Here is a 20,694-nt window from a genome sequence, read left to right as displayed (position 1 = left end):
GAGGCGCTTCTCTCCATAAAAAATAATATGGTGGATTCTTCATTAATTCGAATAATGAAACTTCTTCCCCAATGCAGAGTTTCTCTCTTTGGGTTAGAGAAAACGGATTTTTACACATCGCGTTTGCTTAAAGCGAGGCTGACCCCGGCCTGGTGAGCCCCTCCCCTTGGACTCCGCCCTAACCACGCCTGCGCACGCCTACCCCGCAGCCTCTGAGTCTCCGCGAGTGCTCGGCCACGCCTCCTCGCCCGCACCGCCTCCTTTCCCCGTCCCAGCCCGCAGTATATAAAATCCGGAGCGGCGGATCGCGCTGGGGAGCGGTGAGTGGTCGGAGGCACTGGGCATGCTCAGCGGCGCAGGTTTTGGTCACAAGTAGGAAGGAGCTAGTGCAGGACACCGGCAAAGAGAAGCGAGAGCCGCCGCCGCGCCGCGGCTGTGGGGGCCACCGCCGCCGCCTCGGAGCAGGAGCGGGGCGGGAGCCGGAGCGGGCGAGCGGCCAGGCCGTCGGGCAGAGGGCCGCCCAGCCCGCCCCCCGGTCCGCCGCCTCCGTCCGCGCGGTGCACCCGACCCCTGGGTCGGTCCCCCGGACGGCGAGTATCTCGCGCCGGGCAGCCGGAGCGGACCGGACCTTCCCTCCGCCGGCTGCGGCCCGAGGGCGCCCCCTCGGGGCTGAGCCGCCGCCGCCTTCCGTGGGCAACTGAGTGTCCGGCCCGCGCCGCGCGCCGGGAGCCCGGAGCGGCCGCCGCCGGTCCAGAGGGCGAGGCGAGGGGGCGGCCATGGGGCTACTGTCCCAGGGCTCGCCACTGAGCTGGGAGGAGACCCAGCGCCACGCCGACCACGTGCGACTGCACGGGATCCTCCAGTTCCTGCACATCTACCACGCCGTCAAGGACCGGCACAAGGACGTGCTCAAGTGGGGCGACGAGGTGAGCGCCCGGCCCCCGCCGCCCCGCGCCCCTTTGTTCGGCGAGGCCCCAGCCCCCTCGGTCCGCGCCCTGCGCTGCCCTGAGGGTCCCCGCCGCGCCCCTGAGGGTCCCCGCCGAGCCCGCGGGCGTTCAGCGCTGTCCAGGGCCGTGCTCCGAGCCTTTGGCCGGATTTCTCTCTCCCATTCATTCATTCGGGGTTCGTTTCCATTCAGCAAGTGCGGAGTAGGCGCTGGGAGGGCGTGAGCATGCAAAAGTGTGACACTGGGTGCCTGGAGGAGTTTTCAGGCTGGGGTGTCTGCCCGCCGCCTATCGACCCACGGTCCCGTCTCAAAACGCCATTAACGTGAAAGGGACTAAGTTGTCCTAGAAGGCCGGTTGCTGTTAGGAATCAGGTCTTCAGGATTTCGCTTCCGCCGCACCTCATCCTGGTACCTTTTAAACCTCCAGCTTCTCCTTCTCATCAACCACCCCCCGACCACCACTTTATAGATATAAATTAAAACAAATCATGGCTTGGTTTAATTCTAAATGGGAACTCTGAGAGCTTCAAAGTTAGGATTTGTTAGTGCCTTTCCATGGCCCAGATCTAGTATATAAACTTTCCGAATCTGTGCTTCCACATGTGTGCTGCTTCGAGGTGAAATGCCTCTAGATTCTCAATATTGAACCATTGTTTATTGGAATGATTTGGAAAGCACTGTCTCCTGTTAGTTTTAAAATCTTTTCTGCCAAAGCTTTTTATGCCTTCCCTTCCTGTTTTTAAAAATCACGTGTATATACAGTTCAAATAATCAAATGACATCTGGAAAGGTCCGTTTATATTTTTCGTGTTTTTACCTTTTGCCTTCCATGGCTTGCTCAGGTGTAAATAATTTATCTCCTTGTCAGTGTTGTCACTTTTTACCTAAGTGTCAAGGTGCTGCTACACCAGTGCTGAATCTCTCTCCTTGCAAAAAGTTAGTTTTTCTATGATTGGAAAATGCTTCTGCCTGTCAGTTGAAGGAATTGTGCTCTTGTAAGCTAGAAAAGTATCATGACTAGTAATTCACGTTTCTACCATAAGTGGTTTGCCATACTTTATTGGACGGAAGAGGGGCACAGTATGTTTGGTGATGATTCTTCAGTTTTAGACTAAAGCTCTTTTTTTTTTTTTTTTAACAGCATCCGACATTTTATATATTCATTTGTGTATTGTGTTTATTTTATGATCTATCCTCTGTTCCCTCTAGATTTTTTTTTCTCTCCCACACCTCCCTTTCCTTTTTTTCCACTAACAAACCCATGTCCTTTGGAATGAGGAGTTTACTGTTTAACAGAAACCATGGAGTAGAAAAGTTATCTTAGATTTAAAAAATAACCCGCTGATCATTTATTATTACTTTAAATTCTGCTTCAGTCATGTCTGGGTAGAGTGTAAGATTTTCAAAAAGAATAAAATTCCTGCCTGCCAGTATTGACAGGCCTCTTGGAAATAGGTAGCGTGACCCAAGGGGAAGAATTGAGATTGTGAAGACTTCCCAGGTGGTTAAGAAAAAAGCCCCACTCTTCCTACTCCTGGAATAGCACTTCAGTGAAGCCTTGGTCTCCCCCAGTTTGATTCTGTCTCCTCTCCTTGACCTGTGGCATGCAGGGGCTAACTCTCCTTTGTGGTACCTCTGCATCTCTGGACAGAGAGATGTGACTTGGGCGGGAGAGGGGGGGTTGTCTCACACCTAAGCATTTGCTGATGCTTTTGTTCCTCTAGCATCATGTAAAGGTAATCACTCTTATGTTACAGAAAATTACTTTTCAAACTGGAGATCATGATCCATTAGTGGGTTGAGAAATAAATTTAGAAGATTTTAGAAGTCTGAAATTCATCGTTTCTTTACAGCATCTGACATTTTGACCCTTGAAGAACTAGAGCCTAGGTTTACTCATACGAGGTTTTTTTGTCAGATAGTGAATACTACCTGATCCACGGTTGGCTGAATCCACAGATGCTGAATGGAAGGCCAACTATGGGACTTGAGCCTCTGCGGATTTAGGTATCTCTGGCGGGTCCTGGCACCAGTCCCTCGTGGATACCGAGGGACTACTGTGTATTATTTGTGTACTGTGTGTATTTTATGATCTCTCCTCTCCCCCTAGATTTTTTTCTCTCCGAGACTTTAAAAATTGAAATGGGGTAGGATGAAGAGTATTGGTTTATCACACATAGTGAGAATATTATGTCAAACGAGTTATTTGAGAGTGTGTGTAGGGGTGGTATATTGGGTGCATGTAAATTATTTCTTACTGTGGTTGCAGTTACGGGGTTTGAAAGTCAGAGTCCCACATTTATCGTGGCAGACCTCCCTGATGAGGTGAGCCTCTGAGAAAGAGCAGGACGTTAACACTGTTAGCCCTGATCCTTGCACACAGTGGAAACTCCCTGTCACGTCTACTGAGTAAAAGTCTGCAGGCAGGATCAGCCTGCAAGTGAGCTTGTTTGTATGCAGAAGCCTAGGAAACAACCAAAAGTCAGGCTGGGCCGATAAAAGTGGAGAAGGGTGTGGTGGGTGCCGTGGCCCTGGAGATGAAGGATGGCCCCATCAGACAGAAAGGGGTGTTTGGGACGTGATATGTTGGGCTGGGTCAGCGTGATACCAAAATACTGCTCTTTGTGGAAGTTTTGATGTTGCGCTTACAGGACCATGGACTCGGATTAAAAAAGGAAAAAAAGCAGCCTAAACCCATCATTGTAGATCTGGTTGGAGGGAGAGCCTGCCACTTTGGAAATGCTTGGCGCTAGGACAGTATTTGTCTCTGGTGGTTTTATCAGGAAGAACTTGGATTTGGAGTTGCACTTGTGTTGTATTCCAAGGCTTGCCAACCACCTTTGTGGTTGTGAACCTCAGTTTCCTCCTTTGGAAAATGAGAGGGTTGTTCCTCTTTGAAACTTGCCTGGGATCATCTTTAGACTGCTGAGTGAAGAGAAGGCTGCCACCAGTCACTGTGGTAAAAATGGTTGTATTGTACAAGTGTGTGTCTGCTGGCTTTTTGGAATTCAGAAGTATTTTCCTGTGAGAACCTTAGAAACAGGCAGATTCCCAGGTCAGCTTACAGATGCGAGTTTCGCCTTTAGTGTGGCTGGTCCCAACCCATTGATCATGCTGTTATTATGGGTAATCGAAGTTCTAACTCCCAGGTACTGGGAAGATACTTCATGCTGCCCCAGATGGGGGTGAGGGGGAGGTGAGATGGGTGTTCCTGGGGGCCCTGATGCTTGCCAAGCGTTCTTTTATGCAAAAAAGTAAGCACTTCTCTCTTCACAGCCCACACACAACTTTTTAGGTACAGATTTTGTTTGTAAGTTGGAGTATGCACATTAAAAGACAAACCTAGGAAGTTTATAAACACTGCAAATGTGGCAGTAAATACGACTCTTGAATGCTTCCTAATATCCCTCTAGTGTCAGCTACCTGCCAGCCTCTTCAGCTACTTAGTGGCAGAGGCATTATCAGAATTGAAATCTGTCTGACTCCAGGTCCATTTCTTAAACACATTACATCAGGTTTTGGAATATGTACAATGTATGAGATTTCATCAAATCTCTTTTTACAGAGTTCAAACTCTCCAGGTTACAGAGGTGTCAGAAAAACATTTTAAAGGAAACATTTTTTCTGATTTTTCTTTTCTTTTTTGCCTTTCAAAGGCAAGAAGGTCAATTGTGCTCTAATTAGCAGGTAAATCCATGAGAACTTTGAGAGAAATATACATCTTTAATATTTATGAGTGCGTTATTATCATGTGTAAAACCAGTAAGAACTGAGATGGGATTTATAAAGGGCTGGCATATCATTCATAGTTTGAACTTCAAATTACCTATGTAGGTTAAGAATGCTTACATGACTAATTAGAAAATGCATAGCTTGTTAATCAGTAAGCTTATGATCCTATAGCAAAAATAACATCCTAAGCTATAAATCTAGAATGGACAAAAGCATAGTCATTTGAGTCTAATTGAAGGTTCTGTGTAGCTTTGGACGAAGTGCTTATGTCAGTTTTGTCATCTGTAAAATGGGGAGAGTAATACCTTCCTTGTAGAGTTAGTAAGATTAAATGAGATAATGTTGTTGGAATGGTTTACAAATAAGTGCCTAGTCTTTTAAGTAAGACTCATAAATGTTCACTTGGAAATGTTTAAATACCCAGGATATCTCATTTAAAATATATCATTTAAATAGCCATGGTTATTGGGGAATGAGGCATTCCATGTTTGCCGGTTTTTAACTGAAATTTGCCCATTCAGATATAATTGTATTCCATTAGCTTAGTAATTGTTTATGGTATTTCTAAACTGCATTTCAGAATCTAAATTGTGTTTTTAAAATGCATTATTTGACAATGACTTCTTAGAATAAGGTATTGAGCACAAATTACTCTGAGAATTCATGAAGATTCCGTAGGTCATTGTGTGCTCTCTGCACACAAAGCACAGTTGCGTCATCTTTCTGTCTCTTGCTGTCACTGTGGACATTAGTTTATCAGCATTTACTGATGTGTCTAAAGCACGGTGGTGAAATCCAGGAAAAAGAGTGAAGTATGGTTGGAGCTTTCTGGTGATATTTTTTTTTTCAACATTACCTTTTATAACCAAGAGGTTCATTTCTGAAGGTTAGAAAACCAGATAACTGACTGTGTGTACAGTTGAGCTTTAAATAACATGGATTCGAGCTGCACTTGTCCACTTATACATGGATTTTTTTCCAATAAATAACGTAGTAGAGTACCACATGATCCAGACCATAAAATTTATATGCAGATATTTGGCTGTGGGGAGAGTCAGCATCCCTAACCCCCTCATTGTTCAAGGGTCAACTGTGTATTAGGAATTGAGGCTAAGAATTTAAGCTTGGCTTAAATGTGAGCTTGACTATCACTTCTGGTGTCCATCTCAGTTTGGGATTTTTTCCCCCTGCTCATTTTGTGTTATATAGTTTTATGTGGGCTTTCTTTTTAAACCAATTTCATTGAATTATAATTTACATACAATAATACGCACCCATTTTAAACACAGAGCTCAATGACTTCTAACAAGTGTATACAACCAGATATCTGCAACCACAGTCAAAATTAAAAAATAGGAAACATCTGTGTATATATAACACTTCCATCACCCTCCAGAAGTTCCCTTGTGCCCTTTGCAGACATGTGAGACACACAGCACCCCAGGTGATTCTGATGCTTCAGGCACCATCTTTGGGAAGCTGCCCTAGAGAATTAGGGTCGTTATTTATATGAAGAGAAGGGAAAGCATTCCAGGCAAGTGAGCAGTGTAATAAAGGCAGAAAGGTGAGAAATAGCATTGGTGTGTGAGCGTTCTGTGCCTGGTGGTGTTGTCAGTGTGGTGAACAGGTAGGATTAGTTTGTAGAGGTCTTTGGATACGTAGAGGTTTTGATGTACTTTAAAGATATGGCGAAAACACAGTGGGAGGAAAATGTTTATTCCTTCTGCACATGTGGCTCCCCTAGAACATGTTTCTGGACTCCTGAACAAGTTACTGTGACCCCACCACATCACTGTTGAATTCCTCTTTGTGAAGAGGAATGTCCAGGATATCACTTCTAAAGGTACCACTTCTAGGAATGTCTAGTAGTGGTGTTAGCAAATGTACTAACTAGAACTCTGTAGCTTCATTTTGAAGGAGAGACCTAGGTAATGTTCAGTGTAAGGCCCCGTATCTTGAGAAAAGATGTCAGAATATTATCTGAGCCTCTAACATAGAGTTTGTTTTTCTCTCTAGGAAATCTTTCATTATCTAAGGTTTTCTCCTGTATTTTCCTCTAGAAGTTTTATGGTCTTAGGTTTACTATTTAGGTCTATGATCCTTTTGGAGTTAACTTTTGTATATGATGCAGGGTATGGATTTTTGGGTTTGGTTGCTTTTGCACAGTGCCCTAGCACCACTTGTTGAAAAGACTATCCTTTCTCCACTGCCGAAGGCCCTTGCACATTTGTCTAATATCAGTTGTCTATGTGTGGTTTCATTTCTGGACTCTTTGTACTGTTCCATTGCTCTATTTGTCTGTCCTTATGCCAGTACCACACTTTTTATTGCTATAATTTTTAATAAATTGTGAGATCAGGTAGTCTTACCTCTCCAACTTTGCTCTTTTTCAACTAATTTTGACTCTTTTAGGTCCTTTGAATTTACACATGAATTTTAGAACATCTTGGCAGTTTCTACCCAAAACAAACCCTACCGGGATGTTGACTGTGGTTGCGTCGAATCCGAAGATTGTTTGGGGAGAATTGACATCTTAACAATGATGCTTCCAGCCCATGAACGAGTATATCTCTCCACTTGTTTAATTTCTCTCATCAGTGTTTTGTAGTTTTCAGTGAACAAGTCTTTCATGCCTTTGTCAGATGTATCACTGAGTGTTCCATTTTTTTTTTATTGTAAATGGTATTACTCTTTAAGTTATAATTTCTGATTGTTGTTGCTAATATATTAAAATAAAATTGATTTTGTGTATTTATGTTGTATCCTGCAACCTTACTATACTGTTTTTGAACGTAGGGAATACAGTTCTATAACTGTTTTAATGTCTTTGCTAATTCTATCATCTTTGTCATTTAAAGTCAGGTTCAAATGACTTTTTCTCTACATTTTGAGTAGGTTTCTCTGCTTCTTTGCATGCCTGGTAGTCTTTGATTGGATGCCAGACATTGTGAATTTTACCTCGTTGGGTGCTTGATATTTGCGTTTTCCTAAACGTATTCTTAAGCTTTGTTCTGGAATATAGTTATTTGGAGATGGTTTGATCCTTTCAGGTCTTGCTTTTACAATTTATTCAGCAGGTCCGGAAGAGTGTCAGTTTAGGGCTAATTATTCTCTTCTGTGAAGGCAAGGCCTTCAGGGGTACCTTCCTCAATGCCCTGAACTAGGAGTTATTCCATTCTGGCTGGGGGGAAAGCACCCTGTCCCAGCTTTGGGTCCTCACCTCTCATGTGTGGGTCGATTTACTACCGAGTCCTTAAGGGGGGACCCTCTGCAGATCTCCGGAATTGTCTGTGCAGCTCTCTTCTCTTTGGTACTTGGTCCTGTGACCTCTAAATTACTTGGTTTCCTCGGATATTCAGCTCTATCTCTTCAATTCAGGGAGTCCTTCCCCCCACCAAACCCCCACTCCCACCCTGGGCTCTGCTTCACCTCCCTGCCCATGATCTAGTGCCTCTCGCCAGGCAGGAAGCTGGGGCATTTGTAGGGCTCACTCACTTTAAAATTGTCTCTCCTATCACAGGGATCTCTGCCCTTTGTTATTTGATGTCCAGTGTCTTGAAAATTCTTTTATATATTTTCTCTCTTTCTCTCTTTTTTTTGGGGGGGGGAGGGGTGAAATTGATCACTATTACTCCATCTTGATCGGAAGTGGAAGTCTTTCTACCTTTTCTTTCAGCTCTGCTCTCCTTTGTCTATAAACTTTGTCCAAAGGCTAGCTACCCTCATGGTTATATCTCCAGCAACCTAGATATAGCCAAGTTTTTAAAGTCAGGATTTTCTTTGCCTTTATGCTGTAATGTTCATCACTTAGTACGACTATTATCATCCTATGACTGGGTATTTGGTGAAAACACAATTATTTTGAAGTTTGCATACATGTTTAAGAATGGACTAACTTGAAGATGGGAGTGCAGCCCCAAGTCTTCCTCCAAACAGTTGTGTGATCTTAGATACAGAACTTAAATTCTTTGAACCACAATTTCCTCATCTGCAAGAGTAATCAAAAAAGTCTATCATTTGGTTTTGAATTGCATGCTTTTATATATATATATAATTTCTAATTGTATCTTTTAACAATTTGACTGTTTCAGAATGCTTTAAATGCCACACAAATTACAAAAATCAGGAAATGTGTACAAGAGATAGTAGAATCCGTTTCCTTATCCTGTCACCTTTTGGGTTTTAGGATTTTTCAAAGAGAACGTACTTTACTGGCTACTGAAAAAGTAATCTAATTACAAACCCATAGATGTTAGGTTTCTAAAACCTTTTCCTTAACTTCCTAAGTAAACCTGTTTGAACCCCATAATGTTTCTATAAAAAAAAAAAAAAAAGCAAGATATTATCACAGACTGTTTCCTTCAGAAAAACTGAGACTTAAGCTTCACTTATATGTGGCAAACACTAAAGGCTTTATTTCCATGATGGATGACTTTTAAGTATTTATTGAGTGACTCCTGTTTATTAAGGACTTACTGTGGTAGGTCATGAGGTTGAAGAGAGAAACCAAGAAAAGGGAGAATCTGCCTGCCCTTGAAGAACTCCAGTGGCATGGCAGGGTCGGGGGACAGGCTGGAGGGAGGAGGGGAGGAGTTTGCTCTGTGCCTGGAGATCCTGGGAGTCTTAGAGATGGGGGGCGGAGTGGGGGACCTCCTGGGAGGATCTCAAAGGGAGACAGAGAGCGCAAGGGAAGGGTGCGTGCAGACGTGCGACTGTGAAGTGCCTGCAGTTGAGGATCACTGCCGTGGCGTGGTACCAGAGCAGGGCAAGGAGAGTGGCTAGAGGCTGAGGCTGTCGAAGGTCCTTTGTTTTTTTGGGGGTTTTTTTGTTTTTTTAATTAATTTTTTTATATTGGACTGTAGTTGATTTACAGTGTTGTGTTAGTTTTAGATGTACGACAAATTGATTCAGTTATACATATACATATATCCTTTTTTTTTGAATTTCTGAATTTTATTTTATTTATTTTTTTATACAGCAGGTTCTTATTAGTTATCCATTTTATATATATGTCAAGTGTATATATGTCAAGGTCCTTTGTAATGGACCACGCCAGGAGACGTGGTATTGTCAGTCCAGGAATCGTACAGGGAGACTAATCCTGGGTCCCTTCGGCGGTCGTGGGGAAAACGGGCTGGGAGGGTAACTAGAGGCTGGGAGCTCCCACTGCAGAGGTCACCTCGATGCTGAGGGAGGGGAGAGAGTGTAGCCTGTGGGGATGGTTCCTGGGGAACTGCTTGGATCTTCTGCTTTGGGACCTCCTGGGTGAAGGAGCCCAGTGCTCATACAGCGGAGATGCCAGGTAGACAGTGCAGAGGGAGCTGGAGCAACATCTGAGCTGGCCGTGTGTGTGGCAGGGCAGCCGCGGGCCTAAAGGTGGGGTTAAAACCAAGGAGGAGCGCGAGATGACTAACCCAGAGAGGAAGCATGGCCATCACCTCCGAACCCTGCTGATACACACAGAAGGACCTGGACGTGTGTGGGATCTGGAGTAGGACCAGTGGGGGCAGTAGGGCTGCCCTGGGGGCAGGAAGGGTGGCAGGCTTTCGAGAGGGGTGCTAGGATGGGAACGGAAGTGAAGCCGGAGTTGGCCGGTTAGGGGACTGGAGGCTTTGGCAGCGACCTATCTCGAACATACTAAGAACTTGGGAAAAGAGCAAAAATTGGTTTCCTGCCAAAATAAATGGCCCAAAGCCCATGCATGTTTTCACAGCTTGTAGGGTCCTTGAAATCTTGGTTATGATTTTCAGAAAGAAACAGAATTGATTTGGGAAAGCATATGCATTTTTGTTACTTAGTAGCCACGGGGATTGTATATTGAAACTGATCATAAAGGATTAAGTAATTTAGAATGATGACCCTGAATCTCCTCCACTTAAAGGCTGGGTTTCTCAGACATTGTTTCAGAAGTTAAAGAAACATAAATAAGCGTCAGACTTCTAGCCAAAAGATCACATCTTTTATAGGTATCCAGAAAACTTGGTTATCTAGGTTGGTATATTTTTGCAGCATTCATATGCCCTCGGCTCTACTCTGTTGGACACTGTTTGGAGAGCTTTCTGTGTTCTTAGATGTTTGTGTCTGTTATGGTCAGGATTTAGTAATTAAACTTATTTCCACAACAAGATTACAAAAGAACCCCCAAACCAGATGTTCCTTATTACATAAATGTTCACACAAACCCACTGTCTTGTCTCCCATCCCCCAGGCCCTTTTTTCAGTCCTTTGGATTTAGTTAACACCTTCCTTTTTTTTGAACTGGATGCTGATTTAGCAGAGTTAAAACAAACCCTGAAGGCGAGAGCCTCCGTGAAAGTTTACATTTTTTAATTTAAAAAGTTTTTTGCTTGAAAGGATACTCTGAGCACTGTAAGCCTCAGAGCGACGTTAAAAAGATTATTTGGGAGTGCTTCCCTCATTTCCCGCTAAAGCGTTCACGTATTTACACAAGTCGGGCACTTGGAAGGCATATCGTCCAACACACCATGCGGCAGCAGCCCTGCCTGTGGTCCTCCCTCCATGGCTGTGTGAGTGGTATTCAGGGCTCAGGAGCTGCCGGCCCCAGAACACAGACAGCGAGAACTAGGAAGCAAGCAAAAGCCCTCTCAGTACAGAGTGCGTGTACTTTACTCCTGGAAGCCTGTCTCAAGCCCTCACCCGGAGATTGCTCACTTTATACACAATTCCTGCAAGCTGGTCATTTCCTTCCTCAGGTCAGGATGAACTACAAAAAAGTCAGTCGAGGCAGCAATGAGAGACCAAGTCGGAGAGCAGCTTGGAAAAGCAGATCTAGACACGGCAGCCGGTGCCTCCCAGGGCCTTGCTCTGTTAAAGAAATGAAATTGCCCCGAGTCTGAAGCCTTAATAAAAAAGTGGAAGTATGTTTAGTATCTTCCTATTGTAGCAGAAGAGGGCGTAATCAATTTTAGAAAGATTTCCACTGATATATGCATACAATTTAAGAGATCATGTGCTTAGAAGGGGTGAGCTTAGGTAGCAAGATGATGCAATTGAAAAAAATTCCCTTCCTGGCAATGCAGTGTGTGTAATGTCTTATCTTTGAGAGGGAAAGAAAAATGGATGGTTTTATACCACAAGAATCTCTGGAAGAGTTTAATGACAGACATAGTAGTTTAGAGTTGGAAGGGACACTTTGTTAGATTAGAACATGTTCCAAATGTCCATAATTGTAATATTTGTGAGGAGAGAGGGAAAATTAAGACTGCTCTGGCCTGGGTAACCACTTCCACAACTCCACAAGGCACTAGTGTGGGTGGCACCCTTGGGCGTGGGACAAGAGAGGTCCTAGTGTTGGGTGTTAGCCAAGGTTGCTCTGAAGAGGTAGCACTTGACTAGAGCCCGTCAGGAGCCAGCTACTTGAAGGGACAGCTACACAGAGGTGCTGTCCAGGCCCTGGAGTGGTTGGCTGGCGGAGAAGCAGAAGGAAGGCCTGCATGGGTGCAGCCTGGGGGGCGGGGCTGGAGTGGAGGGGCGGCACACGTGGTGAGGGTGCTAAGATGTGCTGAGTCTGAGCCATTTGAAAGTGTCCGGGAGGGGGGTGACTTGACCTGTGCCCGCTGTCGCAGAGCTGGCGGTGTTCTGCACGAAGTCTTTCCTTTTACTCAGACTGCGAGTACCTGAAACAAACGCTGCGCGAAACAGTATTTGGGTGAAATAGTACTTCCTTTCCCATGAATGACATATTCTGGTATTTATTCTACTCATTTCAATGTTTTTTGGTGATGTTGATTACAGGCCACCATGGACCCGTAAGAACACTTAAAAGACACTGTTCTGCCTCAATACGTGTGTCCCTGCCCGAGAGCTAGAAAATAATCACTAACACGTGAGGATATGTGTACTCAACTGCCACTTTAGGCACTTGACACGTGTTATTTTGTGTGCTCCTCCCCAGTGGCCCCCTGAGGTAGGCGTTATCCTCATTTTATACAAGAAAAAAACACAGATGTTACTAAGATTCAAACGAGGCTCCAACCCGAGACGAGGCTGGAGGTGGAAGGGAAAGGAGTAGGGTGTGGGGTGGGGTAACAAGGGGGGTGGGCTGCTTTGATAAAGGTCTCGAGCAACAAGTGCAAGCTTTGGTGTTTTTGGTTACCAGATGACCAGTGATTCCCTCCTAGTGAAATGCCAGCTGCACTTTCAGATCTGAAAAGTCGAGGATGTGTGGTCAATTTCTCGGTCCGCAGGGCAAATGCTAACAGGTTTAGCGATGTGGCTGCGGCCTTTCCAGCTAATCTTCTGCTGGCAGCCTAGCCCTGTGAAAGGGCAGACACGGATGAGCCTCTGTGGGGATGAGGCTGACCTCACTTGATAGCTATGCTGCCAGGCGGACCTTGTCCCGGGCAGCAGGTAGTGGGGCCAGCATCAGAGCCCCGAGTCAGGAGCTCTGGTTTATCTGTTTGAGATTGTAATCCTTTCCCTTGAATTCCAGGTATGGCAGGAAGGGGTTTGTATTAGCAGGTCTGCATCCTGCAGACCCTGTCTTCAGCAGGTCAGAACTGTTCTCTTGGTGGGACCTGCCTCAGCATCCACGCACCATCAGATGCGGTTATGAAGGAGACCCTCATTGTGGTGAAATGGCATTGGTCTTGGAGGTCTGGAATCGCTGTCACCTGCCCCTGGGGGCCCCAGGGGCCCTCTGAGCACAGCAGTGACTTAGGAGTTGCACGTCCTGTTTAGGCACTGGCTCTAGGTCTCTTTAGAAAGCATCACCCTCCCTTTGTTGGGTGGGTTAATCTATCACCAGTTCCTAAGAACTCAAGCCCCGAATTTCTCATCTCTCGATGGTGGTCCCTGAATTTGGGCCAACTTCATCTCTAAACACACTTACAGGGACCTAGCTTGCTTTGTCAGTCACCTGCTCCAGGAGAGCCTGGGGCCCTGAGCCAGCCCTGTTGAAGCCCTGAGTTCTCCTTTACCTCGTGGGAGTCCTTCAGGGGCCCTGACCTCTCACCCCCTCACCGCCCCCTCCCCAGCTAAGCGCTGCAGAGCAGCTGGTCCAAGACACCCTCTCTTGTCAGCCACGTGGTGACCAGGACCCTGTTCTCAGGAAAGAAGCGAAGAATTCACTTGTCCTCAGAACCCAGAAGCTATAGTACTAACCTGCAGGTGTTTTGAGGTAAATAAGAACTATTTATATTTACAATATTATTTCTTTAGGAGGACGTGTCTTCTGGCTTAGGTTTCTAAGTTGCAGAGTGCCCGTGTTGGTGGCCACAGCAAACATCCCCTTTGGTAACTTCACGTGATGTGCTCTCTTTTGTGAGGTTAATTTGTGGGAGCAGACTGGTTGGGTTCCACTTTGGTTCAGAAATAAGGTAGGAGTGACTTAGCCTGGTCTTTGTAACCATCAGAAAATGAAAACTGACACACGCCTGAAGTGTAGTGGCATGGTTAAAAAAAATCAGCCAGTGTCAATTCAGAGGCCCAAAAAGTAAACATCTCACACCATTTGTAGGACATGAAAGAGCAGATCGGCATGCAGGGCTTTCCTTTGCACCAGCAGTAATGCATCAGTAAGTGTGTCCAGATATAATTCCAAGAGGTGGTTTTTCTCGGGTTTAAGTCCAGTGCTGTCCAGTACAACTTCCTGCAGTAATCGAATTGTTTGCAATATCCAGTTAGGGACTTAAGAACTGAAATTTTTATTTTACTTTAATTTTATTTTATTTTTTATAAATTTATTTTATTTATTTTATTTTTGGCTGCATTGGGTCTTCGTTGCTGCTTTCTCTAGTTGCAGCGAGCCAGGGGCTACTCTTCATGGCGGCGCGCAGGCTTTTCATTGGGTGGCTTCTCTTGTTGCAGAGCATGGGCTCTAGGCGCGCAGGTTCAGTAGATGTGGCACATGGGCTCAGTAGTTGTGGCTCGCGGGCTCTAGAGTGCAGGCTCAGTAGTTGTGGTGCACGGGCTTAGTTGCTCCACGGCATGTGGGATCTTCCTGGACTAGGACTCGAACCCGTGTCCCCTGCATTGGCAGGTGGATTCTTAACCACTGCAACACCAGGGAAAACCTACTTTAATTTTAAATCTAAAAAGGTCACTAGTGTCTACCATAAAGGAGAGGGTGTTTTTTTTTCCTTTATTGAAAGGTGTCATTGTCCCCTTTATGAGATCCATCACAATTTTCCCTGCTGTCTCCTGAATCTTAAAATTTTTCACTGAGGCTTCATATTACTAATCTTGGCATGTGAAGAATTTGTTTTGGTAATGATTCAAGGAAGTTACTTTACGTAATCGTATAGGAAATTCATCATTTTATGCAGTGTTAAAATTGAGATTAATGTATTATACATAAAGAACCTCCTGCTCTGTTAGCTGAAGTCCTGGTGTAGGACACTGGAGGAAGACCAGGCCAGGGCAAGGCCACGTTTATTTTGTGTAAACTTTCCTGGCATGCACCCTTTGTTATTCTGTGGTATGAAATGGCATTTCATAGTGGGGGAAAAGTCAGAATATAGCAGATACTATAAGAATTTGATGTAACTTTATTTTTGGCCTGGGTGTTTCTTTTTTTTTTTTTTTTGAAGTATAGTTGATTTACAATGTTGTGTTTCAGGTGTATAACAAAGTGATTCAGTTATACATGTATATACACGTACATATATATGTATACACATATATATATTCTTTTTCAGATTCTTTTCCCTTATGGGTTATCACAAAATATTGAGTATAGTTCCCTGATGTAACTTTAGAGTAAACTACTAAAACATTTCCTTTTAGGGAAAATAGAGCAGTTTAAAATAACATTTCAACAGTTATAGTCTAAAATGTCACCATATACAAAGGGTTCCTGGACCTATGGTGGTCACCTCAAGTTCACCCACTGTTTCAGGCACAGCTGCTCTTCTGGTCTTGCCACGCAGATCTTCCCTATTTCACTATAAGTGATTTTGAAACCAAGTAGCATTGCCATTGGTTCTAGCACCCCTTTGGGTGCTCCAGGCTTGAGTATCTTGCTAGATACAGAAATGGGTGCCATCCAACTGGATGGTTGAAAGTGCTCAGAAATATTGGTCATTAGTATTTTGCTGTGTGAGGAAACCATCTTCTGGGCAGAAGACACAGTTACTAGCATTAAAACAGTTTACAGTCTAGAGGCGGGACTACTGTGACATGGTCTCCAGGGGTGGGCCCAGTTTATCCTCATCTCTGGGCAGCCAACCAGGTGATTACGCTGCAGTCAGGGTGGTGGTCAGGGGAAGCACAGGGGTCGGGGGTGGGGGCTGTATTTATGACGACCCTCTCCTTTGCCTGGCCACCCCCCTCCCCCCAGGAAACCTTCTGATACCCCAGGCGGGACCAGACCCTCCTGTTACACGTGCCCCAGACCCTTTAGCTCCCTTGAGTTACTGGCTATCATTTCAGCCACCTGTGAGCTTGAGAGCAGGAGCCACATCCACCTGGCTCTGTGCAGTGTTCCCAGCACCTGCCGACCACAGGACTTTGGGCGAAAGGACAAAAGGTGTGGAGGCAGCAGGACGCTGTGTTTCAGCACTGATGGGTCATCAGCTAGTTAGAGCCTTATCACAAGATGGCTGCGGAATTGTTCAGGAGTCGGTGTAAGGAGAAACCCGGGTCTCTTAGATGCAACGGGTGGTTCCAGCTGAAGTCAAGACTGCTTACTGCTTGGGCCGGTGGAATGGAGGAGCTGGCCCTGAATCCTGAATTGTGAATTTCTTTAGGGTGGCTACGGACCCGGCCCTGCAGCCCAGTCCTCCTGGGCTGAGCTTCACCGCACCTTCCCCCTCCTCGGCCTGACCACCCGGATGCAACCCCTTCTCCAGGGTGTAAGGAGGCCAGAGTCTTCATCCCAGTGCCTGGGAAGCAATGTAGGACCTCACTGTCCCCCAGGGACGCAGTGATGGGTTCCCTCTCTCCAGAGGTCAGACACATGATAGGTTAAATACTTCAGAGAGGTGGCCCAGGGACCTTTGTATAACATTGTTTCAAAGGAATTTGAAAATTCCTTTTTTCTAATGTACGCAGAAATTGACAGAGGAACTTTCTCAAAGTACAATCTCCTTAAATAGGGAACTGCCTGTAGCTGCTTCTGAGTCTTATGGAACTAGATTGTTTCCAAATTAAGTGCTGTTTTCACCTCAGCGCTGATGACTTGAACTCATCAGTAAGACAACTCTCGGTCTATTCAGGCTGCTGTAACAAATACCACAGACTGGGTGGCTTAAACAGCAAACATTTACTTCTCACAGTTCTGGAGGTTGGAAAGTCCATGGTCAGAGGTGCTGGTAGATTTGGTTTCCAGGTGAGATCCCTCTTTCTGGCTTACAAAAGGCTGCCTTCTCGCTGTGTTCTCACACAGTGGAGAGAAATCATCTTTCTCCTCTCTTCTTATAAGGGCACAAATCGCGTCACAAGGGCCCCACTCTCCTGACCTAATTACTCGCTCCCCCCAAGGCCTCACTTCTAAATACCATCACATTGGGGGTTAAGGGCTTCAATGTAAGAATGGTGTGGGGGGGCACTAACATTCAGTCCATAACGACAACTAATAAAAATTCATCGAAAGTTTATTTTTGTTGTCATTTAAACCTGCCAGGCTATTTCCCTATGGTCACTAACATTTTTTCCCCTTTTATATTTCTTAGCTGAAGGGCAAACCAGTCTCTTGAATGGTACTATTTCTGTGATAGGGAGGGCTGACTCAGATGCCTTCCACCGGGATGGTGGGTCTGCAGACCAGAGCCCCCCTCAAAGGGGGGCTGCCCAGCCCCAGCCCCTCTGGACCCAGGCCTCCTGCTGAGCTTCCGGGCTTTGGTTTGTTTTTAAGGCTGGGATCTGGATTTACATGTGAAATGTCAGGTAGATAAGGTAGATAGGGGATGTATTGTTGCTTGTCTCTTTTATGATACGCCAAAAAAAGTACTTTCTGGGGATTGGTCTGCCACGTGCCACAAGTTTGCCATCTCTTCTCTGTCTTGGGGTCTTGTGCAAAGGGTGCTCTCAAGTGTTTGCCTAAATGGTCCAGCTCCAATCTTTTCACTTACCTATGGATGATGTGTGTCTTATTTTAACCGTAAATAGTGAGTCACAATCTTCACTATTAATACCAACTATCATGACTTACAGCATGCGATTTCAGGGAAAACAAATGCAGGTTCTATTTGTACTCTGCCCAGAAAAGTCTTACTTTGGTATTTCACTCTTGATTTTTTATCAGAATTCCACCAGGTATTGTTATGAATGCACTAGTGCACCTTGCATTGTAAATTCTGTATGAGTTCAGAGTGGGGAAGTGGTCTTAAATTATTCCTGAAAAACCAAAACAAAATTGCCGAAACTCCTAAAGAACACCTCTATATTGATTTTGATTTAACTGTCCATTAGTGGGGCTCATAGTGGGATGATTAAATAACCTACCAGTGAGGAAGGATAATCTACCTTGATTAGACCGCGCAGGTAACCCCTTTCATAAACTTACAGTAAGCCCACCGAGGAAATACGTTGTAAAATGCGACCACTACTTGCAACTGCAATTTACAGAATCCTGGCTTTGAAATACTTCTTTCTCGAAGTACAATTTGTCAAAATGGGCATCTTGACCTTTCCATAAGGTATTAAGTAGAACGGGGGAAGACGGAATCACGTAAGAGCCCTTGTCCTCCCACAAGGCCACTGTTGGCCATTCTCTCCAGGTTTTCACATTATGCAAACCTCACTCACTAAGCACCGTTGTGTAAGCAGATGTGACTCCTCAGGACACTGTCATCCTTTCCAACCTTCACGTTTCCCTACTTTTCCTAAAGGTCGCATCAAGCACGAGTCTGGAGGAATGTTCATCTTTCTCTCCTTTATTTTCAATAGGTGGAATACATGTTGGTATCTTTTGATCATGAAAATAAAAAAGCCCAACTGGTACTGTCTGGAGAGGAACTTCTTGAAACTCTGCAAGAAAAGGGGGAAAGGACAAACCCAAAGTAAGCTGATGTACTGAAGGCTTCTTTGAGAGTTTCTGAAACTGTTAGAACCACTGGAATATCATCTTTCCTCCCATGTACAGGAGACAGGAGAGCACAGCAGTTTAGGACTCTGGCTCCGGTTCCCAGTTGCCTGGGTTCAACTCCTGCTTCCTCTGCTTAATAGCTGGGTACCCTTAGGCGAGGTACTTAACTTCTCTGTGCCTCAGTTTCCTCAACTGTAAATCAGGGATAATAATAATACCTACCTCTTAGGGTGTAGACATTCTAAATACGTTAATAAGCACTTAGAAGAGTAAACTCAATATAAAGTCTGTTTACTATTTTTTTTTTTAATTGGCAGTTACCAAGATCACAAACCATGGTGTCAGAGAAAACTTGCAGATGGGTTTTGCTTGGCTGGCAGGATGTTTTTTAAATATTTCTTTATTTCAGTAGACAGAGGTGAAGGGGGCATGTACCTCCAGTTCATTTTTCTACCCACTAAAATTTGGGAGGCTGGGTTTGCATTTGGAACCCAGTCTTAAACTGAAGGAGGCCTTAAATCCCCACGTCCTTCCCCGCAGAGTGGACAAGCTTGCTTGCCTTGGACAGTGCATGCCCTGTGTGTGTCTCAGTTATTTATAAATATTTTAGACCCAGCGCTTGTAACCCTTACGTAGTTGAAAAGCTGTGGAAGATTAACAGCCACTGGGAATTGTAAAGAGTTCTTGGCTTCTTGTATACCCAGTGGTTTCTAAATTTTTGGAAGCAACTTTTTCAAAACTAAACATGGAGCAGACTGCAGCAGAAGAATAAGATGGACTGAAGCCTTTTCTCCTCTGCAGCCACCCTACCCTTTGGAGACCGGAGTATGGGAGCTACATGATCGAGGGGACACCTGGCCAGCCGTACGGAGGGACCATGTCTGAGTTCAACACGGTCGAGGACAACATGAGGAAGCGCCGCAAGGAAGCGACATCTCTACTGGGGGAAAACCAGGCCCTCTGCACAATCACTTCGTTTCCCAGGTTAGTCCCTGTGTCAACGTGCATGGCTGGCATTTCAGAGCATCCGGGTATCAAGAGAGCAGATCACAACCCAGCACTTGACCCCACAGCTCTCATGCTTTGCAGACAGTTCATCCTCATCACACCGTGTCTGATAGAATCTGTAACATTAGAGCTGCAGGCAGAGTCGCATGCCAGCCTCTGCCAGTGGTGGTGGTGGCCGGGGGGACTGTGGAAGGACCCGAGGGCCACAGACTCCTCAGGCCGAGGGGAAGGAGCAGTGCACAAGGAAGGATGTGCGTTGACCCCCAGATCAGATCGGGGGCCCCCGATGGGGGGCTGGCATCAGCGCTCCCAGGGTCTGTTGATGCATATTAACAAAGAATAAGGGAGTCACTGGGTCATGTTTGGATTGTGCTGAAAAGATTTAGGATTTGTCATCAAATCTAGTTATGGCTAAAGTTTCATAAGAGTAAATATAAGGTAAATATGAACAGTGAAATTCTGTCCTTAGCTTAGTGTGAGGTACGTAAATATCACACAATTATACGTAGGCCCTGTACTCAAGAATGCAGTTCTACCAAATCGTAAATCTGGTTATCTCTGCTAGATATCTGTCAGATTGTGGCAAAGTATGCTTACCTCCCCAAAGTTCAAAAGCACTTTGGGGATTGGTATCCGTGGCCTGGAACACTCTGAACTATTTTTATGCCTTCTTTTTTTTTCCTGATAAATGTCCACGATGAACATAGGCATTCACAGTCATACCACTGGTCTTGGGACACTTAAAGGGAATTTTCTTTTTTAAAATCTCCATGGTCACATATAAATAGTTGAAACCTTATTTAAACAACTCATCAGACATTTAGAGAAGTATCTTTTTCCTTCTCTTAAGTTATTATGAAGGGAGGAGAGTTGAGCTAGGAATAAGTTTTATTCTAAAAATCTAATTTTTTTTTAAAAAGCCTAACCATATCTTTTATGATGAGAGGGCATTTTTGGATTTGTAAACAAAACAAAGATAATAATTATTTGTTTGTAGAAGCCTCACCTTACATCCACAGTT

General features: G+C 45.0%; 1 protein-coding gene across 1 annotated transcript in view; it reads left to right on the top strand.

Moving 5' to 3' along the window:
* Positions 1-326: 326 nt before the first annotated feature.
* GCLC (glutamate-cysteine ligase catalytic subunit) overlaps positions 327-20,694 on the top strand; it is a 38,987-nt gene continuing 18,619 nt past the window's right edge. Inside the window, exons 1-3 of the mRNA XM_061196430.1 lie at positions 327-926; positions 18,527-18,639; positions 19,467-19,649. Of these exons, the coding sequence (XP_061052413.1) occupies positions 777-926; positions 18,527-18,639; positions 19,467-19,649 (446 nt within the window). The 5' untranslated portion in view covers positions 327-776. The remainder of the gene's footprint in view (positions 927-18,526; positions 18,640-19,466; positions 19,650-20,694) is intronic.

Source organism: Eubalaena glacialis, chromosome 7 (assembly GCF_028564815.1).
Source record: "Eubalaena glacialis isolate mEubGla1 chromosome 7, mEubGla1.1.hap2.+ XY, whole genome shotgun sequence".
Lineage (NCBI taxonomy): Eukaryota > Metazoa > Chordata > Mammalia > Artiodactyla > Balaenidae > Eubalaena > Eubalaena glacialis.
This window is presented reverse-complemented; position numbering and strand designations above follow the sequence as displayed.